This window comes from Pectinophora gossypiella, chromosome 25 (genome assembly GCF_024362695.1).
Source record: "Pectinophora gossypiella chromosome 25, ilPecGoss1.1, whole genome shotgun sequence".
Lineage (NCBI taxonomy): Eukaryota > Metazoa > Arthropoda > Insecta > Lepidoptera > Gelechiidae > Pectinophora > Pectinophora gossypiella.
In genome coordinates, this window is record NC_065428.1 from 3,473,562 (window position 1) to 3,489,087 (window position 15,526).

At 39.7% G+C, this 15,526-nt stretch overlaps 1 protein-coding gene and 1 long non-coding RNA gene across 3 annotated transcripts in view; one reads left to right on the top strand and one right to left on the bottom strand.

Moving 5' to 3' along the window:
- Nucleotides 1-15,526, top strand: part of LOC126378245 (uncharacterized) — a 380,400-nt gene that overhangs the window by 92,114 nt on the left and 272,760 nt on the right. The gene's annotated exons all lie outside the window — the stretch shown is intronic.
- The window catches only part of LOC126378048 (titin-like), a 795,425-nt gene that overhangs the window by 67,172 nt on the left and 712,727 nt on the right, over nucleotides 1-15,526 (bottom strand). For both annotated transcript variants that reach the window (XM_050026148.1, XM_050026147.1), the window contains 2 exons: nucleotides 3,717-3,838; nucleotides 2,487-2,544 (listed from right to left, as the gene is read on the bottom strand). In XM_050026148.1, coding sequence (XP_049882105.1) covers nucleotides 2,487-2,544; nucleotides 3,717-3,838 — 180 coding nt within the window. The remainder of the gene's footprint in view (nucleotides 1-2,486; nucleotides 2,545-3,716; nucleotides 3,839-15,526) is intronic.

A 15,526-nucleotide genomic window follows, 5' to 3' on the forward strand; every position in this document is an offset into this window, starting at 1 on the left:
CAATTTACTTCGCTTGTTAAGGAGACAATGAAGACGGCCCATTACAAACGCGGCGCGGTCGCGCACACGTTTGATATGGGCCTTGAAAGTAAGACGTCTATCTAAGACTACGCCGAGATATTTGACTTGCTCCTCCCAAGGGATCGGCTTGCCAAACATCTTAATGATTTTAAGTTGACGGCGTGACCGTGGCGTGTTATAATAGCCCTTTGAAAAGTACACCGCTGCACTTTTCTCCGGGTTTACCTCGATGTAATAGGGAGCGAGCTTAATGTTACATGGGAAAAAATTGAAGGGTTTGCACCTCTATTCGCTCCGAAAAGTTACCAATATAAGTTTAAGCATGCGTAGCGTAGGTTGAGTTGGTAAGTTTAAGCTTATTATAAGATTAATGACTACCTAAATGATAAAAATGTCTGGTATTGAATGTGTTCCTGTAGTTATTAAATAACTTGCAATGTATACCCTCATTGGTTTTAAAAAGATGTGTTGCTGTTGCAGTTTCTTGTCATTTCTTCTCCTCAGCCATAACACCTTGCGAAATGACGTAAATTCAAAAATGTTATGTTGACCAAGTTTATCCATGATTATTACGTTGAATAAATGATTCTGATTTCTGATTTACGATGATTAATTTGAAAACTATCAGAAGAGGCTGTATGTTGTACTATATGTGCATTGGTTTTTTGGTAATCTATGTCGTTATTTTTTGCCTCGTTTTAAAATTAATCATCTTATATTTGAGGTTTTTAGGGTTCCGTAGCCAAACGGCGGAAAAAAAAACCCAACCCATTTGGATTCGTCATGTCTGCCTGTCCGTCCGTCCATATGCAACAGCCACTTTTTTTAAGACAATAATAAGAACTATACTGTTGAAACTTGGTAAGGAGATGTATTCTGTGAACCGCATTAATATTTTCACACAAAAATAGAAAAAAAAGTAATACATTTCGGGGGTTGTCTATACTTAGGACTGTTTTGACGTGTTTTATTGGAGATTCGCCGCGAATGGCATTGACTACTTGGCCGGACTAATGGGGAGCGATGAGGGCTCTAACTTGGTACAAAATACTACAGGCCGGAGTGTGCCCAATTAGGTGCGAACCTCGACTCTGGCCCTCTGAGAGGATTACTATTGAAAGATTTAATCAACCCAAACGGGTCGCGAGCGGTAAGCGCTGAATGAGGGAACTCGTCGACCACGCCAGCGGGGTCGGTATCGGGGTGACTATATTAATAATGCATGTAGGAATATAATAAAGAAAGTTTTCGTATATCAACCAACTCAATAGCCGAAGCAATCTATCAATCCAGGCACAACTTATAAAAAATACTCGAACTAAACAAACCTTGGAGTAAGGAAACAGGAAAATTATGCTGGCAACATTAGTTTAAGGATTGTGGGGTTTATTTGTATTAGTATAAGGAAATGGTAACATAATAGAAACTGGTGAGTAATTCAATCTTGCAACCAGAAGAAACCCATATTTTCGGAGGTATATGACCTAACATGTATTGGGCTGGTTTTCCCTTCGCGGCTTGGAAGGTCATACAAGCAGTCGCTACTGTAATAAAACGGACCTGTCAAATCTTCAGGTTTGATAAGCGAACCCTGTGAAAAACGGGATAATGCTATGGAGATGATGAACCGACTGCTGCGAAGCAAAAAGAGGGTTATGTGTTTGTATGTATGTATTTATGTGTGTCTGTTCCAACCTAACTTCGAAACCACCTGTCATAATTCAACAAATGAGGTGTCAGTAGAAGCGTCGTAATAGTTCGGTGGTTATAGGCTATGAGACGTTACGATAAATTCAATATAGCGCCCTCTGGTGGACATTAACTGAGGACGAAAAATATTCTTTTACAATGGTATTGTGTGTAACGGTATTGTGAATGGTTTTGTGTAAGGATCCAATGAAAGGGCTTAATTTGTACATTTCAAATATGAACATATCATTAACTTTTACCCGCGGGTTTGCTTGCATTTACTTCTAATTTGTACTTTTAGTTTGTTTGTTAGGTTTCACTACAAATCTTACATAAATCACAAAATGGAAGCACGTTATTTTAAATAAAACTCTTTTTAATATTAGTTAAAATAAAAGTTTTAAAACAAAAGCCTGACTAAGGAAACTGAAACTAGAAAATATTTCTCACATCATTCATTATTCGGAAGAATTTCAAGAAATATTTTCTTGTTTCATACATTTTCCGTAGTCGGCTTTTCAAATCAAATCAAATCAAATATACTTTATTGCACAGAACTAAAATTTCAACAATCAGACATAACACATGAAAACAGTACAATTTGGGCGGCCTTATTGCTCTAAAGCAATTTCTTCCAGGCAACCACCAAAAGGAAACAAACATTTGCAAACAACTTGGATGCTTTTAGTTTTTAAACTTTTATTTCTATTAATAACAATGTTTCTTCAAGATTATTACATTGTAGTAGTGAAGATACTTGAAGCAGATGTACTTACGGTTAACGTCTATAGACAACGTCTCCAACACGGGTGGTATGGAAGGGTCGGTCACGGCCTGAAACAAACAATTTAGGTTGTACATCACAAAGGTTGTAAATAAATATAAATAATATCACGGACTAATAATTAAGCCTGATGTCCTCTCTACCAGTTGCAGTGCCCTTACCGGGTCCATGTTGATACTATAATAGTTACTTCTGTATTTTTATAACACCACAATTTGTACGAACACATGGTCGCAATAAAACATTTCTATTTCTATTTCAAAGTGATTTTTGTGATATGTCCCCACCGGGTTTCGAACCTGGGACCTCCGGATTGTGGGCTCAACTCTCATCCACTGGACCACGGAGGTCGTGGGAATACTAACTACTAGATATATTAAATAAATTGGAAAGTAATATTAAAGATTTTTTTTTTATCTGGGTAATGAGTCCCGCAGACTAATTTTATTTTAAGTTATACCCATCATTTACTTAGGTACTTAGTTCATTTTGCGATTAATGCGATGAATATACTTCTGACTACCCCAATTGGGATATAAGTAGTCGTGAACTTATGTATAAAAACTCATTTATTTATTTTTTTATTTATGCAAATTTAAATATCATTGTTGCCAACTTTTTGAACACGCAGGTTGTGTCGATGTTTTTGGTCACTTACTATTTATACGGCCACTTTGAACATCCCTAATTATTGGACATTCTGGATGTTGCTATATGTATACCTTGACTGTCACTATTTGCTTCTGAATGTACCTACATTCAAGCTAAAACTACATGAATAATTGTTTATGATCACGATGTGAAAACGTTTCACTTAACAAACAATCTTCTTCACCTATCGTGTGGGTAGTGAGATGGATTCCCAATCTCAGCTACCCTAGTGTCAGGGTTATTATTGATCCCCCAAATGCCCCTGACATGGCTCATGTAACGATTACTCACTTACATCAGTAAGTAGTAACTGGGACCAACGGCTTAACGTGCCTTCCGAAGCACGGATCATCTTACTTTTAAACAATGAGGTGATCAGCCTGTAATGTCATAACCAAACTAGGGATCACAAAGTGATTTTTGTGATATGTCCCTACCGGGATTCGAACCCGGGACCTCCGGATCGTGAGTCGCTTAACCACTGGACCACAGGAGCCGTTAACAAACAATCAAAATTAACCTACTTATCAATAAACACCCAAATAAAACAATGCAATTATGAGTTCCTTACCTGACAAGTGACATCAGTGCCGTAGTCCGACCGTTGAAGCCTGAAGGAGACAGTTGCCCTGGCTTCCGAGTTGGCAAGTAGAGCGTGAGCCTTCCACCACGATACCCTCGCCGTGGGGCGACCTGTGAACAAGCCATTCATCAGTTATTCACCACTATTATTTACTACTAACCGCCTTCAACTTCGTGCTCGTAGATTTCGATTTCCACGGTAAGAATTTCCGAATTTTTAAACGGTTTTATTTAGCTCAACCCGTACGGTATTTATTTGGGTCAAAATTAGAAATTGTAAGTACCTTCCTATTGTTAGATTGATCTAAAATTTGTTACACACCATTAATTCCGATGACAATCTAAATATATAAAAGGAGAAACTGACTGACTGACATATCAACTCACAGCCTAAACGGCTAAACGTAGGCACTTGAAATTTGTAAGGGACGTAGCTTAGGTACCGTAGAGGTGCACTAAGAAAGGAATTCCCGAAATTCCCACGGGAACGGGAATTAGCGGGAAAATCCTTTTGTATGAAAAATTTAAACCACTTCAGTTAGACGCTTGAAATTTGGCATACAGGTACCTTAGTAAACTTAAAGCTTAGTTGCAACAGAATATTGCAAAATTCCCACGGGAACGTGAGTGAGCAGGAAAAAACATTTGTGTGAAAAACCTAACTCAATTTACCTAAACCTAAACCTGTACCTAAAATGCACAATAAAAATCTTTTTTTTCTTTATCTTTAAAATCTTTTTTTTCTGACTTTTTGTAGATTTGCCGCAGATGGCATTAACTACTTGGCCGGAATTTAAAATCTAAACCGCGTAAGATACGAGTAGATGTTTTCAATCTAGCATGCATGCATATCTTAGTAATTAGGTCAAATACCTCGCTAGGTCACATACCTCCGAAAAATGCATTTCTCGGGTATGTGGGTTTCCTCACAATGTTTCCTTTTACCGCTGAGCACGTTAATCATTTATGATCCAAACATGAATTTGAAACCAAATTCGACAATCTTTGGTTTAGGGCTGTGCTGGATTCGAACCTGCGACCTCAAAGTGAGAGGTAGTAAGCATTCTACCAACTGGGCCACCAAGGCTCAAACGAACATGACATTACGCCTATATCCCCGAAGAGGTAACCAGAAATGTATATATTACTTATTTACAGCCACTAGGTACACATACATAAACTGCCTATATACGTCCCACTGCTGGGCACAGGCCTCCCCTCAATCAACCGGAGGGGGTATGGAGCATACTCCACCACGCTGCTCCACTGTGGGTTGGTGGAGGTGTTTTTACGGCTAATAGCCGGGACCAACGGCTTAACGTGCCCTCCGAAGCACGGAATCATCTTACTTTTTCGGACAATCAGGTGATTCAAGCCTGAAAAGTCCTTACCAAACAAAGGACAGTCTCACAAAGTGATTTCGACAATGTCCCCATCGGGAATTGAACCCGGACCTCCAGATTGTGAGCCTAACGCTCTAACCGCCACCACCACTAGGCCACTAGGTACTCGCAAATTTTGTTTAAGTCCTACGGGGTTTAAATGAAATTAGGTAAATAATCTAAAAGGTACAGAATTCTCGATATGACCTCAACCTTTGGGCTACCCTTAATACTTTGTTATTAATTGTTATGGAAAATCTGTTCCCAGCTTACAGCCCTCAATCAACGTAACTTAATCAAGTAATTTGTTAGTTTCATCCCTTTACTGAAGGTATTTAGGTAAGGTCGAGTCAGGACCTTTCAGGTTGGCTTAAAGGTTTTAGCTATTGACTTTAACACCCGTATTTTAAGATGTTAATTCGAAACTTCCTCTACTGGACTCGGCCTCAGCTGAGCATTTTGGTATCTTAAGTTGTCATCTACGTCCTCGACTTGAGGACTTTACTTACTGGAGTCGAGCATATCAAACTGCGAACAAAATAATACGAAAGTAATGACGTCATTCCTCATTGGAGTAAACTGGAGATAAGGTCGAGGTTCGAGGTCTTCCTGAAGGTCGCCTAAGGTGTGACTGGTTTTTGGACAGAGGTGCGTAAAAGGATGACTATTGACAAAGTTTTCCACTTCTGCTAATAACGTTAAAAGAACTTCATACTTTAAGGCGCGCTCCTTCAGAACAGTACAGCTTGGTCAGCAAACAGCGTTTTCTAAAAATAGCGAAAAGTGGACTGTTTTTGTCTATTGCATAGATGGACTGGGAGTACTATACACCTCTGTTTACCCCTTTGGGAACACAAGCGTGTTTCTGTGATCCATTATTCATCATCATCATCACCAACCCATTAACGTCCCCACTGCTGGGGCACGGGCTTTCCCTATAGATGTATAGGGATATCGGGCCTTAAACCACCACGCGGGCCCAGTGCGGATTGATGGTTATTAACGACTGCTAATGTAGCCGGGACCTACGGCTTAACGTGCCTTCCGAAGCACGGAGGAGCTCAAGATGTTTTTTTTTTGTGGTCACCCATCCTATGACCGGCTATTGCGAAAGTTGCTTCGTCCATTATTACTCCTTCTTAATCATTACTACGCATTTATGCAAGGTAATTTGTAATTGTATATTATTATTGCAACGTTGTACCGGGTGAGAGCCTTCAGCGCTCCCCATTTGTCCGGCCAAGTAGATAATGGCATCTGCGGCAAACTACAATAAGTCACGCCAAAAAAAGTTATTCATTCATATAGTAATACGGTCCACATCATATACATCAGCTACCATCGCAGCTCACATCCAGTAAAACACTGCGGAAGTGTTGTGGGAACAAAAGTATATAAAAAAACGAGTAGAACAAAAGGCTGGACCCTTGTCAAATGGGTTGCGAGGGAACTGAGTCAGAAGCGGTAGCGAGAGATGTAAATCACATTAACAGAAATGAGTTCTTATTTTTTGGGTTGTGTGTAGGAAAGTGTGTAGTGAGTGACTGGAGTTGAGTGGTGAGTGAGTATGTTGTAAATGTATACGTGTGTCGTAGATTTTACCTAAATAAACTTTTTTTTAGAACGGAACGTAAGATTGATAAGAAAGTAAGAGATAATACCATGGAAGAGTAATGAATGGGGATTTGGTTGTTTAACATAACATTATAACACATGTATACGTTTTTACAATAAAATACCAGATAATATTTTAAATTTGTCAGAAAATAAATTTAAAGCTCACGTGAAGCTTACTTTATGTAAAAAAGCTTATTATAAGATTAATGATTACCTAAATGATAAACATGTCTGGTATTAAATGTGTTCCTCTAGTTATTAAATAACTTGTAATGTATATCCTCATTGGTTTTTAAAAGATGTGTTGCTGTTGCAGTTTCTTGTCATTTCTTCTCCTCAGCTATAACACCTTGCGAAATGACGTAAATTCAAAAATGTTACATGATGTAAGTAAAGTAGTCGTTACATGAGCCATGTCAGGGGCCTTTGGCGGCTCAATGGTAACCCTGACACCAGGGTTGATGAGGTTGGTAATTCACCTCACAACCCACACGATAGAAGAAGAAGAATAAAACGAACGTGTGAATCAGAATTCAGAAATCGTTTACTTAAAACCATGAAGTTCCTTAAGTGCAAATAAGCGATAGTGCTAACTCATATTGCGATGGATGTAGTTCTAACTACCCCAATTGGGATATAGTCGCGAAATACATTCATTATATTACTGTTAAAATAATTTATTTCGCACATATACATCCATTCAAATACAAACAAACCTACACACACACACACACTCAAGAGTACCTACTTATAATTTTATTTGATTGTCTTTTGATGTTATTGTTTTTTCTACCTAAAGCTGCTGTATATTTCTATTTAATTGTCCTCTAGCCTTCGTTGGCAATTACTTCCGCACAATATACCAGGAAGAGGAAATGACTGAAAACCAGCGCTGGATGGCGTCATAGCATGGCTCCACCACAGCACAAGCTGAGCCATTTCCTTTAGCCTGTATTCGTAATATTCATAATTACTTAATTACAGAAAAATGTAAATTGTTACTGGCAATAAATTTATTTTATTCTTATTCTTAACTTATGTTACGTTGTACTATCTTTTTTTCGTCAATTTAAAGCTTCAGCTCATGCCATACTCCACACCAGCATGTGTGCGTGAATTGGACATACTCCACTGAACTGATTAATGAGCCTGTGAGTCGCCGATAGACAAGGATGACGTGTGATCGAGGTCACATACCCGGGACACTCATACGGGACTCCGGGACTTGATGTAACCCCGGGTATTGGAATAGTTTGGGAATACACACGTTGCTGGAGGTACTTTTGTGGTGTTTAAATATAGAATGCTTTTTGAGAAGATTAACCCCCCTCCGGTGACTGAGGTTATCCGACTGTGGTGAAGCATAAAGGAAAAAAAAGTTTATTATATAATATAGGTGTCGTGGCCAGATCTTGGAATTGAACATTTCATAATGTGTTCGACCATTTCATCTTCTTCTTTGCGAGTCGATGGCGATCGATACTAAATTTTTGCTGGCCATTTCATGAAATAGCCAACTTAAGTTGACCGTATCGTTGAAACGTCAACGTTTGGCCATGTCGTTAATGCAGGTAGTGTCCATAGTATGTGGTGTAATAGAAATACTTAGTCGATTAATTTCTTAGGTTCAAAATTATTTACCTAATCCATATGCACCAGCCTCTTCTCAAAAATTGTATGCACAAACCAAATGTCTTTTGTTATGGATTCTTTTTTGTACAGAAAATAAACTTTTTACTTACATACTATATGGAAAATTGTACAATTACATCGATTCATCGAATATAATATCAATCCAGTTTTAAATATAATCGACACCAGCGCCACTACCGGTGGATAATGATACTAATTTTACGATATGATTGCCAACGTTTGGCCATATCATGAAGTAATCATTCATTTAGTTGCTCTTATCGTTATGATTTCGACAATGTCCCCATCGGGAATCGAACTCGGATCTCCAGATAGTGAGGCTAACGCTCTAACCACTATACCACGGAGGTTGATACCGGCGTATGTATATTTTTGTTGAGAAGTAGCTGAACAAATTGTATATTTTTCATTCAAGCAAGATGAAATAGAACTTATTAGGGTTAGCCGAAGAATGAAACCCCCTTAAAATCCCAAACACGTCTTTGGCCACACACACACACACACACACACACACACACACACACACACACGCATACACATACACACTCTCTTTGTACCAATGGCTCCCATCTCCGCCTCTGCAACCGATAAGGTCTTCATCCATATCCCTGGGCAAGGGTTTTATGTTATACCCCGGACCTTACTACTGCATCTATTTAAGAAATTGCGCGCGGTATATCTGGCTGCACCCACGGCACTTGTCTGTGTACAAATGAAATGTTAGTATGGAGTGCTCGAAGTGTGGTAACCCTCACCCCCAGGGGTCAAACCCACGTCATCTCACTTCTGAAAACGTTTACGAATTAAACTACAAGTCATATTCAGTTTAAAACCGTAACCACCCTATGCGGAGAAATCTGGTTCGAAATCCGGCTCAGGCTGAACTGAATTCTACTTTTTTGAGTTTGAATTCATAATTTGGATCATAGTTATTACGTGGTTTTCAGGATTTGTGCCCGGTTAATGGCCCCTTAGGGACTTAAGTCCAATATTAAAAATAAAAAAAAAATCATTTCCATGCTTTAACGACGGAAAATTCCACTTGATATAAACTCTGAATCATCCCCGTTAGTATTTGTTACGATGTCACTAACACCCTGTGTGCTTGCCAATTACATGCGTACACAGCATTTACCGTACGTAAATGAAAACAAACTGGTGCTAATTCCTGTAAATACCATCTAATTTTATTTTAAGTTATATCTGTCATTTTCTTATCCGCCGAAAAGGAAAGGGACGGGTAATCGACAAGCATAAAATTTATGGAACACACGTCAATTTTAAGCACAAATCTAAACCAACCGTCTAAAAATTTTACATCCGTCAATAACCCGACACAGTTAAGTAGACAGCACGTCAAACGGATTGCATACCAGCGACGTACCTTTTGATTCGCCCGGGTTATTCATTCATTTACTCATTCTTCCTAAAATTAAAAGCTGTGAATCATCCGTCCCTTTCCTTTTCGACGGATATGAAAATGACGGATATAACTTAAAATAAAATTAGGCGGTGTCTGCAGGATTCGGGGCCACTATATAAATAATAAACTAAAATAAGACTACTTGGCCGGACAATTATCTCAAATATGCCGAAGTCTTAGGGCCTTGGCATTTTGCCAGTTTTCCCATAGTTACGTCACTAGTACCGCAAAGTTACATCACTATCTCTGTTGTTATGAATCAGACATACTCCACAACTTGACATGTGTGTGATATAGGTCAACCGGCTTGTTTCCCTTCCTAACAAGTGATTTTAATAAAATTTGCACGAGAGGTAAAGCATTATTCAGACAGAATGAAGCTGTAGAGTTTGAATTTAGAAGCAGTCATTTACCACCTTACAAATAAAAATTTTACAGCCAAGCAAAATTAAATCCAATTATCATTCAATTCTTAAACCCACGTTCATCCCTGGTTTATTTTTTATTTGTAAGGTGGTTACTTTATTAAAGGGATCAATAGGTCACATTGAAGCAATTCACCTTAAAAGCAATATTGTAATTTGACAACTGCGTATATATGTATAAAACTAAGTGCGCGGTTGATTGTCCGAAAAAGTAAGATGATTCCGTGCTTCGGATGGCATGTGAAGCCGTTGGTCTCGGCTATTAGCCGTAAAAAAACATCTCCACCTGCAGTTGAGCAGCGTGGTGGAGTATGCTCCATATCCCCTCCGATTGATTAAGGAGAGGCCCGTACCTAGCAGTGGGACGTATAAAGGCAGTTTATGTAACTAAAGTATACCTCTGACTACCCCAATAGGGATATAGTCGTGAGCTTATGTTATACAATACAATAATTTAAACACATTCAGAAGGCTGTTGGTGCTAGCGCGAAGCCGAAAAAGAAGGGAGGCGCATCGTTTTCTCATAATAGCGTAGAAGTCATCCGTGTGCGCCTCCGCGAACATCCCGGACGCGCTGCAACGCCACGGTAGCCCCAACAGGATCCTGAATGCGTTATGTTCACGGAAAGATAACCTCTGCAGGTGGGGATACCTGGTTGATGGTTGCGATGAGTGCGAGTGTGGAGTATCACCACTATACTGTGCAATGCACATGACACCTACTAATCAATCTCACTCATTAGAATAGTTTTTCGTCTTATCCAATGTTACAATATGTTACCTAGCGTTATACTCGGCACACCCAGTCGTCTATTCCTGTTATGTCCTAATAATATGTACTGATCCCAAGATTTATACATCGTAGGGCTGGGTGTGCTGATATATATTCTATCTGCATGCCGTAGTACTTGTCTTCTTTTTAAACCTACCACACTGCTTTATTTACATACAATTTATTTGTAATAATGGTAGAGCGGGGCCTCCAAACACAGGCTATGTCGCTTAAATGGTGACCCCAATCCACCAGTCATCATCATCACCAGCCCATTAAGGTCCCCACTGCTGGGGCACGGGCTTTCCCTATGGATGGATAGGGAGATCGGGCCTTAAACCGCCACGCGGGCCCAGTGCGGATTGGTGGTTATTAACGACTGCTAATGCAGCCGGGACCAACGGTTTAACGTGCCTTCCGAAGCACGGAGGAGCTCGAGATGAAAACTTTTTTTTTGTGGTCACCCATCCTATGACCGGCCTTTGCGAAAGTTGCTTAACTTCAACAATCGAATCCACCAGTAGTTAAGGCTTTATTGTAAAAGAAAAAAAACATTTTTCATTTTTTTTTCATCACCACAAACTATGGCTCACCTTTTGTCCTGTCCTAATTGCACTAACACCTGCACTTTTAAAGGTCTTCACGAAGCCACTGACAATGCCGTAAGCGTGGTCTATTATTATTGGTCAGCAAAAATTTAGCATCGATCGCCATCGACTCGCAAAGAAGAAGGAAGGAAGCTAAAGAAAGGATACACTAACACCTACAAAACTTCGCAGTCTGGCTTCGTTTCCATACAATCGGTGTGAAAAGTACCTTGCACATTCCGTGAATTTCCGTGAAACGCAGAATTCTTATTTGGAAACTGTTTTCGTAGGTTTGAGTAGGATCCAGATTGTTTTCCACCGCTGATATTCCATTCTGGATAGGCACACAAATATGTACGACTGTTTGTTAGTCCATTAGTACTAAAGTACGAACTAAATAGGGTATCTGTAAGGGTCGAAGATAAATTATAAAATGCTTAAATATTAGCACATAACATAGCCTGTATACGTTCCACTGTTCGGCACAAGTCTCTTAGTCCACCACGCTGCACTAGTGCGGGTAGGGAAGTGTTTGGGGAAGTACGGATTCTAATATTCACACTTTCGCAATATGTACATGTATACATGCATAAACTCACGCCTATTTCCCACCGGGGTAAGCAGAGACTATGGAATTCCATTTGCTTCGATCGTGACACGTTTCATACACGCACGCCAGAGTGAATCGTACTAAACCTTTGCTAAATGAAATGAAATAAAATGTATTCGCTCTAGAGTGGTACAAAAGATCTTAAATATATACTGTTATAAAAAAGTCCACTCAAGCATATAGCGTGTGAATATTAATATTAAATAATTTATAATTATAGGAAAATGCTTTAAATCTAATCTTTAATAAATCTGTTTTAAGTTTACGCGGTTATTATCATAATTAAAACACATAATAACGGGTTCTTACCGCGTTTAAAATAGGGACTAGATGTCGCGTGGTTCGCTCGCAGCAAGCTGCTCGCGTGTCTTGTTTTCCCGCCATTTTTTTACCGCGATAGAATTTGACCAAGACTTGAATAGGTCTCGTGAAATCAAAAAAGTTCTAGGTGCTATAGTTTTGCCAGGCCGTAGGGTGTCTCCCTGATGCGGAGCAGTTTTCCAAGATGACGTTCCGTTCACACCCCTATACATATTTTTTACACCCGATACATTTTCTGGAAAAACAAAATTTTGTATGGCGGCCATCTTGTTTTTCGGCCATTTTCTTTTTTTTTCACCGGCGATAAAATTTGACCAAGACTTAAATAGGCCTCGTGAAATCAAAAAAGTTCTAGGTGCTATAGTTTTGCCAGGCCGTAGAGTGTCTCCCTGATGCGGAGCAGTTTTCCAAGATGACGTTCCGATCACACCGGCGATAATATTTGACCAAGATTTAAATAGGTTACGTGAAAAAAATATTGCTCCAGGTATTATAGTTTTGCCAGGCCGTAGGGTGTCTCCCTGATGCGGAGCAGTTTTTCAAGATCGAGCAGTATTGAAATACTCAACATGACGATCCGATCACATCCATATACATAATTTTTACCTTCGAGGCATTTTCGGGAAAAACGAAAATTTTGTATGGCGGCCATCTTGTTTTTCCGCCATTTTGTTTTTTTTTCACCGGCGATAAAATTTGACCAAGATTTAAATAGGTTTAGTGGAAAAAGAATAGTTCCAGGTGTGATAGTTTTTCCAGGCCGTAGGGTGTCTCCCTGATGCGGAGCAGATTTCAAAGATCTAGAAGTTATTCTATATTAAAGTTGACGTTCCGATGACATCCCCATACACAGTTTTTACCAACGAATCATTTTCTAGAAAAACAAACTTTTGTATGGCGGCCATCTTGTTTTTCGGCCATTTTGTTTTTTTTTTACCGGCGATAAAATTTGACCAAGATTTAAGTAGGTTTTGTGAAAAAAAAATTGATCCAGCTATAATAGTTGCGCCAGACTGTAGGGTGTCTCCCTGATGCGGAGCAGTTTTCCAAGATCTGGAAGTTTTCCCATACTCATCGGGAGGTCCCGATCACACTCCCCATACATCATTTTGACCCCCCGACACTCCTTCTGGGAGAACAACCCTGTCAGTCAGTCAGTCAGTCAGTGGGTTTGTAGCTATATATAATATAACTAGATTTCGCGTGATTCGCTCGCAGCAAGCTGCTCGCGTGTCTTGTTTTCCCGCCATTTTTTTACCGCGATAGAATTTGACCAAGATTTAAATAGGTCTTGTGAAGAAAGAATCGTTCGAGGTGCGATAGTTGCGCCAGGCCGTAGGGTCTCTCCCTGATGCGGAGCAGTTTTTGAAAACCTTGAAGTATACTCGTACTCTAGATGACGTTCCGATCACACCCCTATACATCAATCTTACCTCTCAGACATTTTCTGGAAAAACAAAATTTTGTATGGCGGCCATCTTGTTTTTCCGCCATTTTGATATTTTACCACCAGAGAATAGATTTGACCAAGATTTAAATAGGTTTTGTGAAAAAACAATCGTTCCAGGTGCGATAGTTTTGTCAGGCCGTAGGGTGTCTCCCTGATGCGGAGCAGGTTTTCAAGATCGAGAAGTATTTCCATACTCAACAATACGTTCCGATTACACCCCCATACACAGTTTTTACTCACGAGACATTTTCTGGAAAAATAAAATTTTGTATGGCGGCCATCTTGTTTTTCCGCCATTTTGATTTTTTTTCACCGGCGATTGAATTTGACCAAGATTTAAATAGGTATTGTGAAAACTAAAAAGTTCCAGGTGCGATAGTTTCACCAGGCCGTAGGGTGTCTCCCTGATGCGGAGCAGTTTCTGAAGATCAGGAAGTATTTACATACTCAGCAAGACGTTCCCATAACAACCCTATACATCGTTTTTACATCCGAGACATTTTCTGTAAAAACAAAAATTTGTATGGCGGCCATCTTGTTTTTCGGCCATTTTGATTTTTTTTTACCGGCGATAAAATTTGACCAAGATTTTATTAGGTTTGGTGAAAAAAGAATCGTTCCAGGTGCGATAGTTTTCCCAGGCCGTAGGGTGCCGCCCTGATGAGGAGCAGTTTTTGAAGGTCGGGAAGTATTTCCATACTCAATATGACATTTTGATCTCATCACTCTTACATCACATTCACCCCGAGGCATTTTCGAGAAAAACGAAAATTTTGTATGGCGGCCATCTTGTTTTTCCGCCATTTTGATTTTTTTTCACTGCCACTTGAATTTGACCAAGGTTTAAATATGTCTTGTGAAAACCAAAAAGTTCTAGGTGCTATAGTTTTGCCAGGCAGTAGGGTGTCTCCCTGATGCGGAGCAGTTTTCGAAGATCTAGCAGTATTTCCATACTCAACAAGACGTTCCGATTACACTCCCATACACAATTTTTACCAACGAAACATTTTCTGGAAAAACAAACTTTTGTATGGCGGCCATCTTGTTTTTCCGCCATTTGGATTTTTTTTCACCCACGATAGAATTTGACCAAGATTTAAATAGGTTTTGCGAAAAAAAATTTGATCCAGGTATAATAGTTGCGCCAGACTGTAGGGTGTCTCCCTGATGCGGAGCAGTTTTCCAAGATCTGGAAGTTTTCCCATACTCATCGGAAGATCTTGATCACACCCCCAATACATCATTTTGACCCTCCGACGCTTCTTCTGGGAGAACAACCCTGTCAGTGAGTCAGTCAGTCAGTCAGTCAATAGGTACATGGGTTTGTAGCTATATATATTATAATAATAACTAGATGTCGCGTGGTTCGCTCGCAGCAAGCTGCTCGCGTGTCTTGTTTTCCCGCCATTTTTTTTACCGCGATAGAATTTGACCAAGACTTAAATAGGTCTCGTGAAAAAAGAATCGTTCCAGGTGCTATAGTTTTGCCAGGCCGTAGGGTATCTCCCTGATGCGGAGCAGTTTTCCAAGATGACGTTCCGATCACACCCCTATACATA